General features: G+C 49.7%; 1 protein-coding gene across 1 annotated transcript in view; it reads right to left on the reverse strand.

Annotated features, from left to right (window-relative positions):
* MYO7A (myosin VIIA) overlaps positions 1 to 22882 on the reverse strand; it is a 107707-nt gene that overhangs the window by 42508 nt on the left and 42317 nt on the right. The window contains exons 14-23 of the mRNA XM_065407167.1: positions 18634 to 18771; positions 11456 to 11614; positions 10275 to 10367; positions 7922 to 8016; positions 6472 to 6556; positions 5015 to 5233; positions 3980 to 4087; positions 3159 to 3368; positions 2344 to 2547; positions 892 to 1068 (exon numbers count right to left, since the gene is read on the reverse strand). Coding sequence (XP_065263239.1) covers positions 892 to 1068; positions 2344 to 2547; positions 3159 to 3368; positions 3980 to 4087; positions 5015 to 5233; positions 6472 to 6556; positions 7922 to 8016; positions 10275 to 10367; positions 11456 to 11614; positions 18634 to 18771 — 1488 coding nt within the window. The remainder of the gene's footprint in view (positions 1 to 891; positions 1069 to 2343; positions 2548 to 3158; positions 3369 to 3979; positions 4088 to 5014; positions 5234 to 6471; positions 6557 to 7921; positions 8017 to 10274; positions 10368 to 11455; positions 11615 to 18633; positions 18772 to 22882) is intronic.

A 22882-nucleotide genomic window follows, 5' to 3' on the forward strand; every position in this document is an offset into this window, starting at 1 on the left:
GTGTGTGTGTGTGGGGGGGGAGAGCCCAGGGCTGGGGTGGCAGGGGGGTGCGGGTCGGGGGGGTGAGAGCCCAGGGCTGGGGCGGCAGGGGGGTGCGGGTCGGGGGGGGTGAGAGCCCAGGGCTGGGGAGGCAGGGGGGTGCGGTGGTGGGGGAGAGCCCAGGGCTGGGGCGGCAGGGGGGGTGCGGCGAGGAGCCCAGGGCTGGGACGGGGGGCAGCCAAAATTTGTTTTGCCTGGGGCGGCAAAAAACCTAGAGCCGGCCCTGAGCCCAGTATCCTGTCTTCCGACAGTGACCAATGCCAGTGTCCCAGAGGGAGTGAACCTAACAGGTAATGATCAAGTGATCTCTCTCCTGCCATCCATCTCCACCCTCTGACAAACTGATGCTAGGGACACCATTCCTTACCCATCCTGGCTAATAGCCATTAATGGACTTAACCTCAATGAATTTATCTAGTTCTCTTTTAAACCCTGTTATAGTCCTAGCCTTCACAACCTCCTCAGGCAAGGAGTTCCACAGGTTGACTGTGCGCTGTGTGAAGAAGAACTTCCTTTTATTTGTTTTAAACCTGCTGCCCATTAATTTCATTTGGTGGCCCCTAGTTCTTATATTATGGAAACAAGTAAATAACTTTTCCTTATTCACTTTCTCCACATCACTCATGATTTTATATACCTCTATCATATCCCCCCTTAGTCTCCTCTTTTCCAAGCTGAAAAGTCCTAGCCTCTTTAATCTCTCCTCATATGGGACCCGTTCCAAACCCCCTATTTGCCTCAATCAATCCCATCAGCAGTTTGTTCCACAGATAAATTTCTACTTTCATGAACTGTACATCAAGAATATTGGCTCTTCTACAGCTGTAATGTTAAAGGGAAGAGCATTCTCACCTCTCCTTCCCCTTGCAGAGCCTGCAGCTCTTTTTTGTAGGTCTTTTTCCCTAGAGTCTCATAGATTTTGGTCATCACTGGAATTTTCTCGCTGCCGTCGCTCATAGCCGTATGGTATTTAGGCTCAGGAAGGTCTCCCATGAAACGAAGGATAGTGATCCACACCGCGAGTGCTGCCTATTTGCAACAAAGGTGAAACTTACTAGAGTTCTTGGTTTGGTCTGGGTGAATATAATTAATTGTATGTATTATACTGTCATAAAGCCATGGCCACTAGTGACTGTATCCATCCCAGCGCTAAACACTTCATGACAGCATGGATAATACTCAGATCCTCTGCTCCAAAAGCACAGGCCCCTGCTACTTGAGCTAAAGGAGACTCTCCTTTGGCTGTTAGCAGTTCAGGGTCTATGACAAACCATTGAGCGGTTCTGAATCTGTCCAGGAGAGGGTAGTGGTGAGTATAGTGCAAAATGACTAGTTCATTAAAATGTGTACTGTAAATGCAAATTAAACTAAAATTGGGCAACATGGACCACAGTCTGGAAAATACATGACACGCCTCTCATTAAAGTCGAGTATAAAGGAGAAAACTCTCAAATTAGATAATCAAAAACTAATTGTGTCCCTGCCCTTGCCCCCTCAAAAAGAACAATCAGACTTTGTTAGTATCAAAAAAAGGGTTTCCTACTAAGTTGAGATTTTCTGTCTAATCATTTCTCAGATGCATGAACAGAAAGGCCAGTAGCATAATAACAAACAGGGAGGATAGTATGATCCATCTTTTTATGTAATGTAGGGCCATTAAGGAGTTTTGGCACAATTCTCCTATACAGTTCTTGTGCACACCCTGTATATGTGGCTCTCGGCCCAATCCCTAACAGACCGGTCACCACAAGCACAGTGGGCACCGTTAGAGCATCTCAGCCCAGACATCAAGGACTGAATGGGCATGTGGACTGACGTCCCATCTTGAGGCACATGGGTGGGACAGTGTGGGAGCAGACTGTCCTACTGCTGTATATTTATACCTGTTTGGTGGCCCTCTGCCTCCCAAGCTTTGACTCTAGCCTGCTACACAAGTACTAGATTAAGGTTCAGAATGCTTGGGGGGGATTGTTTTATTACTGGCTTGCACTGTTTTATTTCTTAAACATGGTGCTCAAGCACATCGCAAATGAAATTTCCTTATGGTGCACCACATGACTACTGTAAAAACCCCGGTGGCTACTTGTCCTATAGAAAGAGAAGCCATCAATGAAGGTCACACAGGACATCCAATAGCAGATAAGGACTTTGCTCCTAAACTATCTTCAGACTCGTGTGTCCTACTGGGATGGATTCAAATGGGTGTCCTAGAAACGAAGGGCTCTGTAGCCTATTACCAACCCCCTGAACCATCCAGCCCCATTCGTCATGACCAGGACATTTACGGATTATTTCCTGTCTCACCAACTGGTCTCCTTCATCCTCGTGGTACAGAAGGGGCTGCTTAAGTGGCCGGCGGATGTACGTGTGTGTCGTCGTGCCCTGGAAGTAGGTGGCTGCAAACTTTGCAAATTTGTACTCCGAAAGGTCTTCCTCCTCTTCCTCGGGGAGGGGCAAAGCTGCGTCTAAATCCTCTTCCTCTAGCTCCTTTGGGGCTCGCTCAAGGTCCTGGAGAGGGAGGAAAATATACATGCCCGATTTGGTTTAGTGTCTTTAAAAGCTCCCTCACCCTGCACCTGATCTTGCTCCCAGTTCTGCCACTGATTTCAATAGGGCCAGGATCAGTTCTCAGGACAAGAATTGGCACAAAGGACCCAATCCAACTCCCCTTGAAACCAGTGATTTCATAGATTATCAGGGTTGGAAGGGACCTCAGGAGGTCATCTAGTCCAACCCCCTGCTCAAAGCAGGAACAACCCCAGACAGATTTTTGCCCCAGATCCCTAAATGGCCCCCTCAAGGATTGAACTCACAACCCTGGGTTTAGCAGGCCAATGCTCAAACCACTGAGCTATCCCAAGGGAACCTAGAGCAGGCCCACGTGAGGTCTGTAGATACTTCTTTATCCTGAGAGAATCCTCTGTGGGACAGACTCCCAAAGGCAGCAGCAAGTGTGAACACACTGGAAAAAGAGTGATGATGAGCACTCCAAGAGCTAACCATTAGGGTAACAGTGTGTTGATGCTGAACCAAGGCGGGATGGATTGCCATCTGTCCCAAAATGTTACTCTGAGCAACACTAGCAAGCCCTGTCTGTTGCTCCATTCTCCATGCAGTACCTCAAAGCCATTGGGTGCCTGTCCTTCCTGGCCTGGCAGAGACGAAGTGGTCCCTAGGAATCCAAACATTTTGTCCACCATATCTGAGTCGTTCACTGGCTCGTTTCGGGCCTTCTCCATTTTGTCCAAGAGTTCCTTCTTCCGACGGGCTTCCTCCTTCTCCTTCACCTCTCTCTCAGCATCTTCCCGGGCCAGCTGGGCAAGGCGTACCTAGAAGAGAACGGGTACACTGACTAGAGTGCATTCTCTGGCAAGCTGGTCCCAAATTCTGCAGCTTGGCCCCTTGGCTTTAGAGCAGAAGGATGGTCTTGGGGTTAAGGCACTAGATTGAGACGCAGAAGATCGGAGATAAATTCCCAGCTCTGCCACTGACTCACTGTGTGACCTGGGACAACGCACTTAAATCTGTGCCTCAGTTCCCCACCTGCAAAATGGACACAGCAATGCTTCTTTCTCTCTTCTTTTGACTATTTAGAGCCCAAGGTGCAGGACTTTTACTCTATGTACATACAGCACCTAGCACAGTGGCAATGTTCCAGTGACAGTTGGGGTCCTTTATGCAGTCCTATCATACCAAAAAGAATAAGCATAATCTGCGGCCTTGTGGTGTGGCAGATCGGAAATTCTGTGCTAGCTTCATTCAAGTGAAAATAGGGAGGGCTTTACTGAATCAAATATGAACAATATAACAGGACAGCAAGTCCTCATACTAATTTATTGGGATGCTGCCTTCAATTGACCTTATTCCGCCCCTACACTCTTCAGCAGGAGTAGAATCAGGCCCTAAAGAGAAGCCAAGAAAGAGAAAAGTCAGAACGTACTTGGTGCTTCTTTTCTGCTTCCTCTTTAGCTTTCTTGGCACTCATCTCCTTCCGGAGCCGTTCCTCTTCTGCCAGACGAAGCTTCTCTGCTTCCAGGCGGCGGTGATACTGGGAAACAAAACACAAGTGGGCTTTTAAAAAGGCACTTAGCACTTTTGCCCTGCTGACATCCAGATCACAGGAGCACGCAGTACAGACACGAACACAGCTCTGTCCCTTGGTATGTCTCAAGGAACACTAACATCATGGGAGTCAGTTTCTAGCCAGAGAGAGGCTACCAGCTTTCACATTGCTTTCTGATTTTTATTTCATTCTGTCACGATCTTGGGGAAAGAATTTGTGTTCTGCATTCCCTTACACACAGTCAGTGATCCGCACTAGTGTGATCTGCCTCTCTCTACGATATTTAGGGAGCTGGCCCCTAGGGTAACCACAGACTTTTGTATCCTGGAACAAACATTTGGGGCATGCCCATATTAGCCTTCACAAAAGTGTTAACTAACTCAAGTTAATTAGCAATCAGATAACTTCAGGTTAAAAAAATCTAGTGTAGACCTACCCTTAGACAGAGAGACACTGACAGCTAGACAAAGGCCGTAGGATGGATGTTCTACAGCAGGGGTAGGCAACCTATGGCACGTGTGGCGAAGGCAGCACGCGAGCTGATTTTCAGTGGCACTCCCACTGCCTGGGTCCTGGCCACCGCTCCGGGGGCCTTTGCATTTTAATTTAATTTTAAATGAAGTTTCTTAAACATTTAACAAACCTTATTTACTTTCCATACAATAGTTTAGTTATATATTATAGACTTATAGAACGAGACCTTCTAAAAACATTAAAATGTATTACTGGCACGCGAAACCTTAAAATAGAGTGAATAAATGAAGACTCAGCACACCACTTCTGAAAGATTGCCGACCCCAGTTATACAGACTATCATGCTCTGGGGAAACCAGCCCTGTTGGTCCTGTTAACTGGCTGCTGTCTTTCTCCATCCCGTGCGCTAGCAAACAGCATTTCCTGCATGGTACTTACTTCTCCCTTAAGGCGTTTATACAGCCTCCGCGCAATCATGCCCCTGGCATAAGCCTGGACCGTGAAGACAGCCCAAAGGCGATGGCGGAAGGCCCTGCGCACCAGGCAGCCCCGGCACCTTGCCTGGAACTCGATGATCCGTCTGCGAGCCATGTGGTACTGCGTGTGGAGTTTGCGGGAACGGTAGAGGGCCTGGAGCCTCAGGAACCCAATCCTCATCTGCAAAGGAAACAGGATTAAGACACTGGGCCGCTGAGGGTCTCACCAGCCATAATCAGATTTTCCTCGCTCATCTGCCCTCTTGCAGCTGAAAATACAAACCTGCTGAAATTAGCAACAAGCAAAGACCCCCCCAAAAAAGCAGGGGAGAGCTGCTGTGAGATGGCAGAGAAACAAAGGGCTCCTGGATTTGTGGGGCCTCATCCAAAGCTCACTTAGTCAATGGGAGTTTTCCCATTGACTTCCATGGGCTAGAGATCCAAGCCTTTATGGGCTCAATGACCCCTAATGCTTCTCGCGCACAGTCTCCTCCCTGTGCTTCCCTTGAGAGGTTTGGCGCTCAAGATCCCCCAGATCTACGCAGCTCTCAGGGCAGTCACAGGTAGCAAGGGCCATGCACAAGGAGGCCCAGCATCTCCCCCTGCCTCCTGTCATGGCTATTACCACTACATTGTCTCCCCCAAGGGGTTCCACATCACAGGAGGGGGCACTTACGTTGATTCAGTCAGGGATAGCTTATGCTGGGTTGCGTGGGGGATGATACTGCAGAGAATGGCCATCCCTCTGGCCTTGAACGCTCCCATCCCCAGCCTGCCCCCTGCACACTTCTGCAGGCCAAATGTCATGACACGCCCTCTACAGGTCTTCTGCTGGGTCGGGTCCAGAAGAGGATCATATACCATGCCGGGCACATTCTCTTCTTCCATCCCACCCTCCCTATTGAGTTCTGGGATCTGCCATGCTTGGGGATGCTAAGGGGGCCTGTGTAAATACCCAGGACACCTGCGCAGTTTTGGATGGGGTTGTGGAGTGGGGGGACTGTCAGCAAAACATGGCTGCAGCTGCAGTAGAGTCCAAGGGACAACCTGGATCAGGTGCATTTCCAAGGACAGAGCTACACCGCTTCCACCAGCTTTAATACTGGCCCTGAGTTTGCAGCCTCCTGAGAAATAACATAAGGCATCCAGGGCCACAGGTGACCAACTGCTGTAAGATGGGTCCAACTCATGACAAAGGCGTGAGGAGGACAACCAAAGAGACGGTCGCTCCCTTTATTCAGAACAGAGGGCAGCGAGGGTGTAGCTTCCCCCCTTCCACCGAACACACTAGCCAGCTGTCCCCTCTCTGACCTTTCCCCTCAGGGGGAGCTTAACTGGACTGAAAAGGAAACTAATATCTGGATCCTAGGCAATGAGACCAAGGCGGGAAGAGCGTAAAGGAGAACTGGCAACACTTACAGCACCATAGTTCTTTCTGCAGTTATGTCCCCGCCAGTATCTCTGAATCATCAGGGCCGAATGTCGCACTTTCAGGAAATTGGACCTGGAAAGGCATTACAAACACGTGTGCTGGTCTGCTGGGGGTTATCGTCACCTTGGCCAGCAGGGAAAGCCGGCATTGTTTACAGAGTGTAAGGAGGGCAGCTGGAGTAACCTCCACGCCCTTGAGCTCAGTCGGCTGCCGGATAATGCCAGTCCCAGCCTTCCTTTCCCGCGCAGGAGGAAGCAGAGGCATTGTAGTGGTACTATCACGCTCCTCTCTGCCCATTCCCTATGCTTCATCCAAAACAGGAACGGGAAGAGCAGTCCAAATGTTCCAATGCAGTGCTAGGTGATCAACGGTCCTGCCCTGAACTGCTGGGTGACACCTTGGGCCCAGGCTCTTGTGACTTACCCCTCGCCTCCCCCCCCCCCATCCTTTGCATTTGGAATCTTCCTCACTCTGTTTCCTCTAGTCTTAGATTTTAACCTCATCCGAATGAGGACTGTAGGACAGATCTGCAGCTGGCATAAATCAGCATAGCTCCATTGACGTCAATGAACGCACCACCATTGACGCCAGGTGCGGATCTGGCCCCTTCTGTCTTCTTGATGTTCCAGGAGGTGCACAGCGCACATTCAGGGCTTGAATGAAATAAGCAGTCGCTAGTCCAAGCGCACACAGCAAGCCAGCGCCAAAGTCAGGGACAGGTGACAGAAGCCCGGATTGCTAGTCCCCGGCTTTGAGCAATACTCAGGGCTGCTTCTCTAAGGACAGGAGTATGTCCCGGCGTCCTTGGCCATCATTTTCTCTTTACCCCACATGGCTATGCAGTGTGCTTTACATGGGGTGGCTTCCTGCCTCTCATCTCTGCAGCGCCTGGTTTTCAGTGGGAATGGCTGTACAGCACCTTGGGCTTTGGGATGAGTTGCACTGTAACATACTATTGCTCTTTGCTGCCATAAGGCTGAATATCACCCCCCTTAGTCTCCCACTGGAATTTTGTCATTGACTTCAATGGGACCAAGATCTGGCACAGAAGGTCATTTGGAATAGTCTGCTAGTATAACTAAAGTTGGCCAATGAAGAGTGCCTCTGCCGAGTACAGAACTGAGTGTGGACAGAAATCCTTACTCCCATTGTTCTGAAAGTTGGCAACCTGAAAATAGATGTTAATAATTTCCTTCATGCTCTGAGCAGCTCCAGCACCGCTTATAGCATAATGTCAACCCCTGGAGGGCTTTATCATGCTCACCGCGAGCTAAAGCAATAGGCCAGACACACTGCGACTGGGCAGAGTAAGCTAGTGGTACCTGAGGCAAAGAGGACATTGTTTTTGCAGAGTGCCATGAACCAGAACATGGTGTGCCAGTCAGTCGCACTAACAGATCCCCAATATTCACCAGGCATTTCCTTGGCATATAATACCTGTCTTTAAACCCACGAACCACCTTCTGGATGAGGATGACCTTGTCTGTGATGGCCTTGTCCCTCTCAATCTCCAGCAGCATATCATGGTGATCCTGGGGAATGAACCGGCGCACAACAGTTACCCTGTGACCACTGGCCATCCCGTGACGGGAACGGAGGGATGGTATAAGGCTCTTCCCCAGAGGTCAAATCTAAGGACGTCCAACTTTACAACTCACTACGTTTGGGCCTCTACAGCACAGCCACTCACTGGACTTGAATCTTTCCAGCTCATCTGTGCCATGCCTAAATATGCCAGAAAGGGTCACCGCTGAGCATCACCCCTTCATCCCAGAGGCCGCATGCACTGCAGGGCTTAGTAACAGCGCGTGAGTGAATTATGTCGCCCTCTGATGTTTGGCTCACTACGCTATCAGCTTATGAGTCAGTCAAGTGCGGTTGCTGCCATGCACCTGATTCGGTAGCATTTCCCGCCCACGTTGTACAGGTACTAATGACTACACAAGGAGCAGGGCACTGGAGAAGACTGTGGCAAAGCTGGGAGCAAACTCTAGGCATCCTGAGTCTTGGTCCACTGCTCTGACTACTAGATGTCACTCCCTCCTCCAGTAAAGCATAGGAGCTGCAAAACCTGGACATAGGAAGGAGGGCTGAGGACAAAACGGTACCCCTTCACTCTGCATTTCCTTGCTTTTGTGGAATTCAGTCAAGTCACGTGATTCTAGCCTCCTTTCTATATCGTCCAAATTGATTTCTATACTAGTTTCTTTACTGGCTGCTGCAGGAGCTGGGTGCATCTATACAACTTTGCATGCTTCCCGTTTTACCCGACCTTGCGCTGCCCTTCAGAACCTGTTCGTTTCCCTATTTCCTGCCTGGACAGCTGCGGGATCCTGATAACGCTCTCTGGAAAGGAAAGCTAAAGGGATGTCAGGAGCAGTTTCTAAGAAATAGCTGGGGAGATGTTTAAAAATAAGCGAACAGGATTACATCTGAGAAACACTAGAGAAATCCCATCTGCCTCCCGGCTCGCTCCTTGACAGCTCGACCTTGTTTTCCTGGAGGGATTTAGAGATGGGATCGTAAAAACAAATGCACGTGAGTAGGGCCGTCAGAACAAGACAGCTATTTGTTACGCTGCCGCTGTCTCATTGTGCTGCACAGGGCCCCGGATCCATTAGGCAGCACTGCACAGGCCTTGCCAATCCCAAGGGGCACAGAGCTGCTGATCCTCCGCTCGGCACGGCAGGGACCTTTCTGTCACTCCCACTGGCTCTCTGCTGAGCCCGATCCCTCTCTCTCCCCCACATAGGTGCCCCAGGGGTTATGGCAGCCTTGGGGACCAATGTTGCATCTGTCTGACAGGGCCTGATGATAAGGGCCTCGGGAAGAGCCTTGGAAAATGTCAGCGGGTGGTGGAGGGGAGGGGATCACAGGGCATCTGTGCCGCCCCACCATTCCCTACTGCTTGTGCAGAGAGTGGGATCTTTGGGCCAGTGGGCCCCTGTCCTGACTTATGGAGCTTTCAGGAGCTGTCAGCCAGCCCCAGCACGGGGCAGGGGGTGGAGTGAAGGGAGCAACTCAACAGCTCAGCTCTCTCACTGTCTCCATGGGTGTCAGTCAGCCAGGAAGCTTCCCCTCATCCCTTCTCTGCAGGGACCTGGGCGGGGCACTGCCTATGCCCTCAAGCCCCTCCTGGGTGATTCTGCTGCCACGTCTAGCAGTGGAGTCATTGTCCCTGCTCTGGGGATACAGCTGGGCAGCCACAAAGCTGCCTGCGTTCTCACAGAGGAGAGGCCTGCGCCGCTTGCGATATGACCAGTGCCGTGCGTGCGCATATCCCAGCCAGGCTGTGTGCCAGGAGAGTGCCAGGATTTCACCCATACTCTGACTCCTAGCTCTCACCTGATCTGGATCCAACACCATCTCCTGGCCCAGTCCCCACCAAATCAGGCCAGAGACCTGGGTGGTGGATGGGGATTAGTTCTAGCTATGTAACCTGCTACTAGGATGGGTGTTAGAGTCCTTCAAAGCTAACGGCAGATGGCAGAACAAGGAGTAATGGTCTCAAGTTGCAGTGGGGGAGGTCTAGGTTGGATATTAGGAAAAGCTATTTCACTAGGAGGGTGGTGAAGCACTGGAATGGGTTACCTAGGGAGGTGGTGGAATCTCCATCCTTAGAGGTTTTTAAGGCCCAGCTCAACAAAGCCCTGGCTGGGATGATTTAGTTGGGATTGGTCCTGCTTTGAGCAGGGGGTTGGACTAGATGACCTCCTGAGGCCTCTTCCAACCCTGATCTTCTATGATTCTAACGGCCACTCAATGCAAGGACAGCCTGAGAGCATCTTACCTTCAGGAAAATCTTCGTCTTGCCAATCTGCCAATCATCATCTTTCCCCAGCACCGCTTCAGCAATTCGCTGGCACGTTCCACGCAGGTCGCCCTAGGAGAAATGGGGCAGCGGGACATAGCAGCCTATGGCTCACATGAACACCAGCCGCCCCTACCAGCTATAAACACGGGGCGGAGTCTGATCTCATTTCCACCTGTTTTACACTGGTGTAATCTAGTGACATTAATGAGGCTCCTCCTCATTTGCATGCTTCCCTCTCCTGGCTGGCCTAGAAGCAGTGAATGAAGATGACGATTCATTCTAGTCTCAATCCCCAATCCATGACAGTGGCTGTCACTGCGGACTAGCATATATACAGTAGATGTGCAGTGATGGAGCACCACAGTGGGCAGCACCGTGGCTTGGAGAGGCCTGGGCTGTGGTGGGAGAGGGAGGAGGCATGCCGCCTCAGTGGCAGGGTCAGAGAGTAACACCTACTGAGGCCTGTGGGGAGCATAGGGAGAGGTCCTGCTCGCTACACCTGTTGAGTCGATGCAGCCAGCACTTCCCCAGTGCAGCCATGCCAGGGCATGTGAGGGGCAGGCCATGCCCCAAAAGGCCCCATCCCTGGGCTGGCTTGTTGTATCAGCTGTGTTCCCCAGCCATCCCTCCGTGGGCTCCCTCTGGTCCCTGCGAATGTGGTGCCTGCATGTTTCAGGCAGTACAGGCTCATCCAGTTATTTTAACAGTTTCTGGGGCTTCTGAGCTCAGCCGAATCATAGTCTCGCAGACGCCTCATCCTATCTAAGGCACTTAGATGGCCCCCGTTAACATAGTAACTGAGGGCCTCACAGTCTCTCATGTGTGTATCCCCACAACCCCCCCGTACGACATGGAAGTGCGAGCCCCATTTTACAGCTGGAGAACTGAGGCCCAGGGACTAAGGGCCTGATTTTTAAAAGCACTTAGGGGCCTAACTCCCATTTAAATCAACAGGAATTAAGCACTTAAATACCTTTGAAAATCTGGTCCTAAGCCACTTGCCCAAGGTCACACAGGAAGTTTGTGGCAGAGCAGGGAACTGAACCCAGGTCTCTGGCTAGCACTCTAACCACTGGGTCTTCCTCCCTCTTGACTTTCTCCAGGGCATTAGCACAATGTTTTTTGATAAAAATCCAAGTCACTGCTTAAACCTGTACCTGCTTGTACGCCGGCTTCACCCCGGGCATGAGGACACGATACCTGTCCACAAACTCCACGAAGCTGTAGCGGATGGGATAGCCGGCCCTGCGGATCCGGATGGTCTCCATCATCCCTGAGTACCTCAGCTGGCGAACACACAGCTCCCGATCAAACAACTGGGGGGGGGGGGAAATCAGACTGGAACACCAGGGGCTCTTTTGGTTCTGGTTTCAAACCTCGCTGGCCTGTGGACTGGCTTAAGCCATACCATCCAGCCTGAATGTGGGGAACAATCCGAAGTCTTGTGGGGGAAACAAATACAACATCTTCTCCATAGAAACTTTAAGGATTGCCGCATGGGAGGGTCTGAGGCGCAGAGCACATTTGTCTCCGTCCCTTTCTTTAACTCCCACTTGCACAATGGGATCAAGAAAGGACCCATAGTGTGCTGCAGGGAACTGGAAGGGAACAGGGAAGGCTGTGTGTTAGCGTTCCCGTTAAATCCCTTCCCTTGAAGCAGAAAACGAAACTGCTTTGGAAAATGGCGTCGCTTTCAGGGCCATGGTGTTGGTGCACATTAGGGATAGTGGAGTTCAAACTGTGTTTGGGGCCATTCTTATTAATGAACAACGACAATAAGGGCTTGTCTACACTGACAAGTTTCTGCGCAGTAAAGCAGCTTTGTGCGCTCAAACAGCAGATGTGTGCGCACGGCCAAGCCACTTTGTGCACGGGAACTCCTCAATTGCAGCGCTGCAAAAAACCCACCTCGACGAGAGTCGTAAGGCTATTTGTGCAGAGGCCCCAGCGCTCTATTGCCAGTGTAGACATTTGATTGCTTTCTGTGCTCTAATTGGCCTCCGGAGCTGTCCCATAATGCCTCGAGTGACTGCTCTGCTCATTGTTTTGAACTCGACTGCCCTGAAGACATGCTCCCCTCCCCTTTCAAAGCACCTTTTCTGACAGCCCTTGGGTGCTGTGCTGATCTGCTCCGGGACACAAAGCAAACCATTAATGTGGAATGCTCATGCTGTTGAACACAGAGGCAGGTGTGTGTGTGTGTGTGTGTGTGTGTGTGTGTGTGTGTGTGTGTGTGTGTGTGTGTGTGTGTGTGTGTGTGTGTGTGTGTGTGTGTGTGTGTGTGTGCGTCAGCCCAGGGAGGGAGGCGGGGGCTGATGTCGGGGTTTCCCCCTGCCTCAGGACTGGTTGCTTCGTGCTGCTGTCTGAACTTACAAGACAGCATGCTGACACACTTTCTGTCCCCCAAAACACACTGTGTCTCGCCACTCCTCCATGCACACACACACTCCCTGTCACACACTCCCCCGCCCCCCAATTTCCGTTGAAAAGCAGCTGGCAATGTAGTAGGATGCCCATGGAACAATGGGATTGGGAAACCTGCATCATGTGGGGCTGTGCCTGCCCTACGAGGCATTGCAAACCCTTCCCAAAGCACCCTGCGTCCAGTTGCACAGTGGGATAGCTACCACCATGCACTGCTGTCTTTGCCCTTGCAAGAGCTGCTAATGTGGATGCGCTCCAGCGTCACAAGGAGCACAGTGTGGACACGCAACAGCAGTTTAATTCCAGCGTTTTAATGAAAGTGGTATAATTTGTGGCGCAGAAACTTGCCAGTGTAGACATACCCTTAGAGTAATAAAATTAAGTCCTGACTGCACGTTTGGACATTACAGATACCTTGGATCTATATTTGGTATCACTATGGCCCCCATCACACACAGTATCTGAGCATCTCAGTCTTTCATGTATTTATCAGCATAACACCCGGGGGAGGTAGAAAAGTATCATTTTTCTGAATAGGGGCACTGAGGCATAGGGAAGGAAAGTGACTGGCCCCAGATCACACAGGAAGTTTGGGGCCGAGTGGGGAATTGAACTTAGGTCTCCCAAATCAGTGCCGAAGCCATAAGCAGGGGACCCCAGTCACTATAAAAGGTGTATGGGGCTAAGTCTGTATTGGTACATGCGTTACACAGATTATTCAAGTACTAAACGAAGGCACTGGGGTGTGAGCTGCACATACACTACATTCCCAGTTTCTTTGTCGGTGGGATCCTGCCACTGAGATCCAAGAGGTGCATGTGTGTGTATGGGGTTCCCCCCTTTCCCGTTCCTGTGCGGCAAACATATGTTCTGGGTCCGTTGTTGTGGGAGGTCATGGAAGCTCCTTCACTGGAGGTTTTCAAAAGGAGGCTGGAAAGCCAGCCGTCTTGGATGGTTTAGCCACAACAAATCCTGCATCTTGGCAGGGGGCTAGACTAGATGACCTTGGTGGTCCCTTCTCACCCTAGGGTTCCAAGATTCTATGTCCTTGCCAAGCCTCCAGCTCTCCTTCCAGAGTGGGTGTGCAAGAGGCGGAGGAGGCAGCATGAGGAGATGGTGGCCAGAGGTTCTGGGAAGCAGGGGAGCTGGGTCTGGAGGAGCCTCAAGAGGAGATGTGAACCCTGCTCCAAGTCGTGCTGGTTGCTGGCAGCTTCAGTCGCTGCTTCTTCCCCATCTCCAAGGCCCAGCCCTGGGCGAGAGAGACCAGCCGGGACCTCTTCCTCCTTCCCACTGGAGAGACCAGGACCGTGAATTCGTAGTCATGTCTACAGCCAAGAGGGGAGCCTAGGCCCCCTGCTCTTCCCGTTTCATTGCGCCTCTACCCAAACCACTGAGCCATCCTTCCACTCAGGGAGTAGAAGAAAGTACTTGCCCTGAAGAGCTTAAACTCTGACAGACAGACATGGGCCAGGGCAAAAACAAACTGTGAGATCCGGAGAAGGAGCTAACTCAAAAGTGCTTCTGCCATGTGGCTGTGCCTGGCCTGGCTCAGCGACCGCACAGTTCTGATTTAATGTGGTTGATAGTTTCAAAATGGCCTGGCCGACCTGTGTAATGCAGCCCTCCCAAAGGGCAGCTGTTAAACCTCTCTACACACCAACGAGCCCTGAGACAACCCCATCAGGCAAGGTACAGGCAGATAAACCAAAGTATAGAGATGTTAACGACCTGTCCGCTGTTGGCTCAGTGAATCAGCACAAAAGATGAGAACAGGACCCAGGAATCCTGGTTCCCCGGCCCAATCCCCACAAGCACGCTGTCCCAGCTTGGTGTTACGAGCCCTACACAAGTGTTCAGCTTCCAATGTAAAATAAAGGAAGCACAACAACCCTTAATAATGAGCTGAGAAAGGGAAACCCACTACAACGGCCTTCCCAGTCAGCTCTCTCAGGACATCACAGACACACACCTCAGACTTGGAGGGGCAAATCCTGCCCCCTGTTCCATGTGTGTTGGGGGGTCTGACTTACTGGGACCAGTTCAGGCCTGCTGGAGAGGAGGGGGGCAGGATGCTGCTGGGTCCCTGCACAGGTCTCTACACCCTGCGCATCTCAGAGCTGCGCTCTGTGAGGGATCATGTGGGGGTTAGTCATTATTATTGACTAAGTATTCCTGTAGTGCTCAGAGGCCCCAGGCAGATCAGGGCCCCATTGTGCTAGGTGCTGTACAAATATCCTGGCCCCAAATAACTTACAGTCTTAGTATAAGGTGTAACAGGCAGGTGAAAGCCAAGTTGGGGCTAGAAGTAATGATGAAATGACAATAATACAAGCAGGCTTGGTCTCAGCCCACCCCCCCACCTCGCCACTATGTGCTAGCACTGCTCAAAGTGGGCATCATGGATTGGAGACAGGAGAGATGCAAAGGGAGCTTGGGGGACTATCTGGTCATTTCTCCTCAAGGAGCGGATGGGTCGGAGCCCTGAGGCCACAGTAGCAGCCTTGATGCCATTCTCTTATGGCAATTTGGCCCTGTCATTTGGGAAGCCAAAAGGGAAGAAAATCCTTCCCTAGTTAACAAAGCAGGAGTTTTAGATTACAGAGCGGCCCGTGTCTCAAACCTTCCGCTGTTGGAGAGCCTGCGGGGAGTGCCCTTAATAATAATTCCTCTTCATAAAGGGCCAGATTCTGCCACCCTTGCTAATACTGAGTAGTAACCATCAGCTGCTTGCAGATTCAGGGGCAACTCACTGTGAACAAAGGGTGGCAGAATCTGGCCCTTACACCTGACTCAGAGCCCAGTGGAGCCAATAGAAAGATTCCCACTGACTCCAACAGTCTTAGGATCAAGCCCGGGGCAGGGCTGCTGGCCTCTCTCCCCAGTCCAGGCAGGACTAACACTACTCCAGAGATGCTTTCGGGCCCTTCCCCCAGGGCATGGTTTATTAATTCAAATAAACACACAAAGTAACGAAAAACAAGGCCATTCCCCTGACCAATACAAGCTGCAGGGGCCCAGAGGCCTCTCACTCTGTACCCCTTTCTCTGCTCCAGACCCAGGAGCAAACCTCCCCCTCCTGCAACTCCCCCGAACTGAGCTCTCTCAGAACTTTACAGGCATCACCGGACCCCTGCCTAGCTGGGTCTGCTAACTGAACAAGGCTGGCTGGCCCCAGGCGCTTAAAGGAGCAAACCACCCTGTTACACCCTGATTCAGGAAGGTACTTATGTCTGTGTGTGTGTGTGTGTGTGTGTGTGTAACTGAGCTCACAAACAGTCCTCTTGATGTTGATGGGGCTACTCACATGCTGAAAGTTATGCATGTGCTTACATACCTTCCTGAATTGGGCATTAAGTGGGCTCCTACATTACACAGACTGCTGCCAATTTATGGATATTCTTTTTTTCCCTCCCACAATCTGTTCATTAATCACATTTGTTTCTTCCACACTACTTACAACAACACACAACTATTCAGAAACAACAGTGCGGGAGCAAGGGAAAGACACACCTGGGTGAAAACAAAGTCATTTTCCAAGGTAAGTTTCACGGGGAAGCAAAACATTCCACAAGGTTACGGACAAAAGTTTGAAAATCATGTAAAATAACAAATGACCAGGACTTTCCACTGGCCTTTCACTTCCTGCTATCCCATTTCCTATCATTATCCGCACACTTTCCTTTATATCCTGGGACAGAAAATTAACTCGCAGAAAATGTTTTTCTTTCACAACCTTCCGGCACAGCCCTAGGTTCCATGATCTGTTTTTTGGTTCTGTATTTTTAAACTCATTCCAAAAATAAATGTTCCCATTTTAGTATGAAACCACATTATACATCTTACAAAGCTGCAGCACAGAGCTTAGCATTAACTGTCCAATTTGTGTTTCTCTTTTGGATTAATCTTGCAATCCGCACGTTCATGAACAGTTTCACTGACACCCCTGTGGCTACTGGTGTGAGTAGGGGACAACTGCTTTGTGGGCTGCAAGATCTGGTCCTTACAGAGCAGTTAAATAGATGCAGAATTCCAAACCCAGATCATTCTAAAACTCAGGGGAGTTCAAATCTGGGGTTTTGGAACAATTTGCTAAACTTGCATCTGGATCCAGGTTCTGAGTTTCAACACACTCCAAGTTCTGGGGTGACATGGTTTTGATTTGGGCTCCTCTCTGCTGATAAACGAACACTAGTATTATGTTTTGAGGTTAATATGCAATTAAGTGCACTTATATATATTTTTTAATTTCGGTCTCTCCCACTCCCACACTAAACAAACACCCGGGACAGAACGAACTGCTCATAGAGAGACATCAAAATATTTGTCTGATCGTATTTGTTTTGCCAAACAACAGATTCACACATATATGTTCACTGCAAATATATAGATAAAATTACCAAACTGAAGTTTATAATTTTAGAATCTCTGTGCCATTTTGCCCTGGTAACAATCAGAGTTAAATTCTACCCATAGCTACTAAATCTGGACAGAGATGTAACAGACAGCATAATTTTGCCCAGTGTATACATAACTTACAAAGACACCAGTCACAGACAAACCATAACACACAGCAATTGAAATTAGAAATAAATAAGAGAACCTCTTTTCAAGTATTATAAGTAATGATTAGTGACCAATAGAGATTTTTAGTAAGGTTAGGGTCCAACCCTGCAAAGTGTGGAATTGGGGATGCTCAGCCCACAGCCTGAGGAGCTCAATGCTTCACAGTCCTTGCACACCCAAAACTCCTAGGGACTTCAGTGGGAACTATGAGTGTGCAAAGAATGCAGGATCAGACCCTAAAGAGTTTACTTTATTGGGGGATATGTATACGTGTTCTCTTCCCTTTCATCTGGTAACTGCAATTTGTCCCCAAAGTACTAATGAATTTTAAATAGTCATAACAAACCCAAATAAACAGATCATTGTTTTACTACGTATTAGTAATTTTAAATGGCTGAGTACTTCTTTCCTTTGACTTTCAGCTGCTAGGGCAATCGGCTTGGTGAAAATGCACATTCTAACTGCCTGCCAAAGGAGATGGATTAATGGGCTGTTATATGTTCATTAGACTGAAAACATTAAAGCTGGAGCAGGCCTTTTCATCTCATCCCTGCATCTCCTGGGAAATCGCAGCTGAAAACATGGCTAACCTCTCACCTGTGCCTCACAGTATCTCTAACATCTGTTCTTTTAACTGTATTTATGGACACAATCCAGCAAGCCTGACTCACATGAAAAATGTCTATAGAAATGATCTCCTTCTGTAGGTTATTAGGTTGATTGCTTTAGAATCCTATTTAATTTCTGTAGAACCTTCTCAGATGTTGCTCTAACAAGGGGTGAAACTACAAAGGTTCTATTGAAATCAAATAGGATTCCAAAGCAATCAACCTACAAACCTACAGAAGGAGATGATTTCTGCAGGATTCTTAAACCCGACCATAGAACTGAACAGAGAATTGTAACCCTGCTCCCGAATTCTATAGCTTCATTCAAACATTCTATAAGAAGGCCACCATTCTCTATGGAAATCTATAGGGTTTTTCCTAAAGGGGAGAGGCTCCAGCATGGGTCTCTAAGGATTACACAGCTGAGGAAGGGGGTGCCGGGACGAGGCACTCACTTTGTAAAACATTTTGGGGGACAGTTTGTAGAAAATGCTTTACAAAGAAAGGACCCAATCCTGCAAACCCTTCTTCAATGGGACTAGTTCCCATTGACATCAATGGGGCTGCAGGCATGAGTCAGGAGCGCAGGTTAGGTTTCTAGACAGACAGATGGACCTCGATGGAAGTTTCGCCATCAACATCAATGGGTCCAGGGCTTTACCTGTATTGCGTCCAGATGTAAACGCTGCCTCTATAAGGACACTCAAAACACACCACAAAGAGGGCGAACCAGCACTTACCATGGGCTTCTTATATTCATTAGGTTTGATGCAGCGGACGAAGAAGGGCTGGCACCCGCTGAGGGTTCTCATCAACAGCTCAAGAGATCGCTTGAACTGGCTGCTGAGTGTCGGTGAGCGCTTCCTTGTCTCTGCTCCCTGGAAGAGAGTGGAACCACAACATATCTGTCTCAGGAAATGAAAGGATAACAGAGCTTTTCCCCTCTAGCCAAGTCACCGGGAACCTCCTCCCTAGCTGGAGCGGGGGCGGGGGTGTGTGTGTGTCAAACGTGGTGCAGGGATGGCGTTCAGACTTACTGGCTGAGGAAGCAAAGGGGAGAACTGAAATATCATCTGTTTCTGGAAACTACATGGAAGTTTTTCCCCATGAGGCTTTCGGATTCATAGTTTGCTATGAGTTGGGCCAGTTCCTTAGCTGGTGAAAGTCAGCACAGCTCTATTTACACCAGTGGAGTATCTGGCCCAATTGTGTGCATTTCCATCTCCCTGCTCCAGACAGTACATGTGGCATGAGACCATGCAGTCAGCCAAAGGTGCCTTATATAATGCATGCCTAGCAAGGACTAGAGGAAATCCCTGAGTGTTCAGGAATTACCTCCGGGCAGAGGAACAAAAGAGCTTCATAGTAAAGTAAAGGCCATAATTTTTATTTCTCGTGGACCTGCTTGATGCTCCAAACAAGGATCTGCACTGGCTTGTTGCATCATTGAGATGTTATACAGGAAGTCAGACTAGATCTAACGATCCCTCCTGGCCTTAAAACCGATCAGTCTATAACAGGGGTTCCCAAACTTGGTTCGTGGCTTGTTCAGGGTAAGCACCTGGAGGGCCACGAGATGCTTTGTTTACCTGAGCATCCGCAGGTACGGCCGCTCACAGCTCCCCGTGGCTACGGTTCGTTGTTCCCGGCCAATGGGAGCTGCGGGAAGCTTACCCTGAACAAGCCGCGAACCAAGTTTGGGAACCACTGGTCTATAAAGTCTGTGAATAGAGACTTGGACCACAAGGGGGAGTGAGGTGTCTCAGCCCTACACTCTGGGTGGGCTATGTGGACCTTGGGTCTAGGCACACAGATGGGAAGTGGCTCTTGCCCTATCAGATGCACCGGGCAGCACAGCTGACCCAATGCCAGGGGTATTGTAATTTGCCGATAGTGTCATGCAAGACTCCAATGATCTTTACTGAGTGTTGGATCTTCAGGCCCATAGGGACACAATCAAGCCCTTAAATGGCACCAGGGCATTTTCACGGAAGATTTTTGAACTTGGATTTGTTGACTTTCAGGGGATGCTGGCAAGGGCTGTCTATTTTCCCCAGCTTCCATTAAGTGGATTCATGTTGGGAGCATCTTCTCTGTGTTTAGAAGAGGATATTAACTGGACTGATGGGGGGACAACTTAATCTGGGGTGAGTTAGGGTGATTTTGTGGATGTCCATTCAATTGCTATTTTCTGGGTAGGTTTTAAAAAATCCGTTCAAGGCTTAGAGCTCTGGCTAAGTGTACATTACATTTCTATCCGCTAGCCACTTCTCCCTAGCTGGTGAAAACTATGAACAGTGTAGGTCTTGAAAGCCTTGTCAGATTAAGCCCCAGGAAAGTGCAGCAGAATTTAGTTTATCTGGGTCCTTTTTATCAAATTATCCATGCTTGGGTTACTTCCTACAATATGCATCAATTACACTGATAAATCATAGCAATAAATCGTGTGTCCCTTGTCCTATTCAGTTCTATGGGGTTCAACTATACATCAAAAGCTATCTAGATGTTTAAAGAATGCTTATGGAGGATGTAGGTAACACCAGAGGACTCGGTTGAGTTGGGCATCAGACTGTAACTCCATGGGACATGGACATCCCACTAGATAATCAGTCCTGGGAGGATTCCAGAGGATTAGGTGGGAGGTCCCACAAAGAAAGGATTTTGCCATGCCTTTTCCAAAGGCCTTGCGTTCTTTACTGGCTGATGAGCAGGGGCTGCAGACAAAAAGTGGCCCCACGATCATATTTGCCAAATGTTATGTATTTTTCTCAGTTGCTAAAAGTGCCCATCACCAAAGTCTCTGGGCACTGTGCTAAACATACAAGCAGCACCTTGCTGGAGGACATCAACATCGAAGACTTTAACCCCGCCGGAAAACTCTCAGGAATTTTGAACAGCTCTGGCCATAGGCAATTGTACAATGAAGCCCAATCAACAAAACAGAAAGTCATCATGGAATTCCAAAAGGGAAAGTGAACAGTTCAAATCCAGCTCATGCACACACCAGAAAAACCCAGCAACGCCAGAACAGGAGAGTTTAGTGCGGCAGCCGTTAGCTATCCCAGCAAACCTTCACACAGGGATACATTGCTAACATATGTAATTTATATCAACAGACACAGACCCGGACCCCTGCGAGTACTGTGGAGTTGGTGATAAATACCCTGTTAGCAGAGCCTGGTTTGAGGAGGACAGGTTGTGTCAGCGATAATACTGCTCGGATAGCAGGAGGGCAGTGGGATGGGGCTGCTTTAGATCAACAGCACCACGCAGCTTTGCTAATTCAGTGTAAGTGGCCACCTCCAGTGCAGCGGCGGGCTGGCTGCTGGAGGGGTTAGAAGCAGATAGAGAGGCAGAAACCAGGCTTAGCAAATTCCCATTTTGGAAGTGAATGTAGGTGTCCTTTCCCAGCACAACGATCTGGGCCTGACCGGGAGGCCCTTGTTCGGCCCTGCTAGGGCGGAGGGGTCATCAGAAGCCTTCCAAGGCCTCCTAAAACAGGGAACAAGGGGACTGTTTGCTGCTGGGGAGGGGGCCATCCTGCCTCTCTAGATTGCTTCCCAGCTTCTCCTCAGCATCCGCCTCTTCCCACGCATCCTGCCGCCAGCAGAGGGGCACGGTGCAGGTTTCACCTCCAGGCCTCAGTGCCTCTTCCAGTGGCATGACTGGGGAGACGGTTCTAACACAAGCTGCCAGAAAGCAACTTAGGTTCCAAACGCTCCAGCCTCTAGATCAGTGATTCTCAACCTGCAGCCCGCAGGCCGCTTGCAGCCCAATCAGCACAGAGCTGCGGCCCATGTGACATCCTCAGGGCCATACAGGTAGTATTGGATGTGGCCTATTTACAATGGTAAATAGGTTGAGAACCACTGCTCTATATACAGGCAGGGCTTATGTAGCCCACGACTTGCCCAATCAGAGTAGAGCGCTCAGCGGCTGCAGGGTCCCCATTAGTACACAACACTTTGCGTCTCACCTCTGTACACAGGCCACTCTGAAAAATGCAGTGTGAGATCCAGGGCCCGGGATCCGCACGAGAAATTAAATTATACACAAAAACCTCAAGCAAGGCTTTGGACCAGACTTCCCTCTCATGCTGGTGTAATTCCACTCAATTCAGTGGTGTTATTCCTTTGTACACCAGTGTCAGTGAGCGGAGAATCAAGCCCTTTTCTTTTATTCCAACTAAGGGGTCAAAAAGAGGAGTAGACAAGCCTTCCAGGAAGACTGGTTAAGGCAGTGACGGTGTCAGTTTCACCTTGAGAGAAAGAAATTCCTTTGCTCCAAAAGCAGCAAACTTCCATGGGTCAGAAGGTATCCCTTGGGGAAAGACCAGCATTCACATAGGTACTTCCTAGCTTTCGCAGTTTTAGCCTGTAAAAGTCTCTGGAGCAGGGACTATCTTTTTACTTGTGTTTGTACAGCACCCAGCACTATATGTGCCCCAATTGGAACTGGGGCTTCTGGACAATGCCATAAATATTGTACCTCAGCAGAAGGCTAGCAGGCCTCCCTAATGGCCAGCCAGGACAGAAGTTTGATTTGGCTCTCAAACTAGGCTGGCCTAAAGTGAATAATTTCTCCACTTTGAAAAAAAACAAGGAGACTCAGATGACTTATGTGGGAGATATGGATACAGAAGGGAAGGGAGACACGGGAAGGCATGCGTTCCGCACAGCACTCATACACGCTTCAGATGCACTTCCTTCCACCACCTCAGATCAGCCTGGGTTCTACAGCCAGAAAACTGCATGCTGCCGTACGCAGTAACCCAGCGCGGGATACAAATCAGCACGGACTCCGCTGGCGGGACACAACACAGGCTTCTGCCCAGTGCTGGCTGCCTGTGTCCCGCAGTGGTGCAGGGTGGTCACCCACTCCTGCCTGGGACGGGTTAAAGCCAGCCCTGCAGAGGGCTGGGGCTGTGTAAAGGAGCAAAACCCCGGCTGATAGGGGAAATGGCTGCAGCTGGGGCCACGCCCCAAACTG

Source organism: Emys orbicularis, chromosome 1 (genome assembly GCF_028017835.1).
Source record: "Emys orbicularis isolate rEmyOrb1 chromosome 1, rEmyOrb1.hap1, whole genome shotgun sequence".
NCBI classification, from domain to species: domain Eukaryota; kingdom Metazoa; phylum Chordata; order Testudines; family Emydidae; genus Emys; species Emys orbicularis.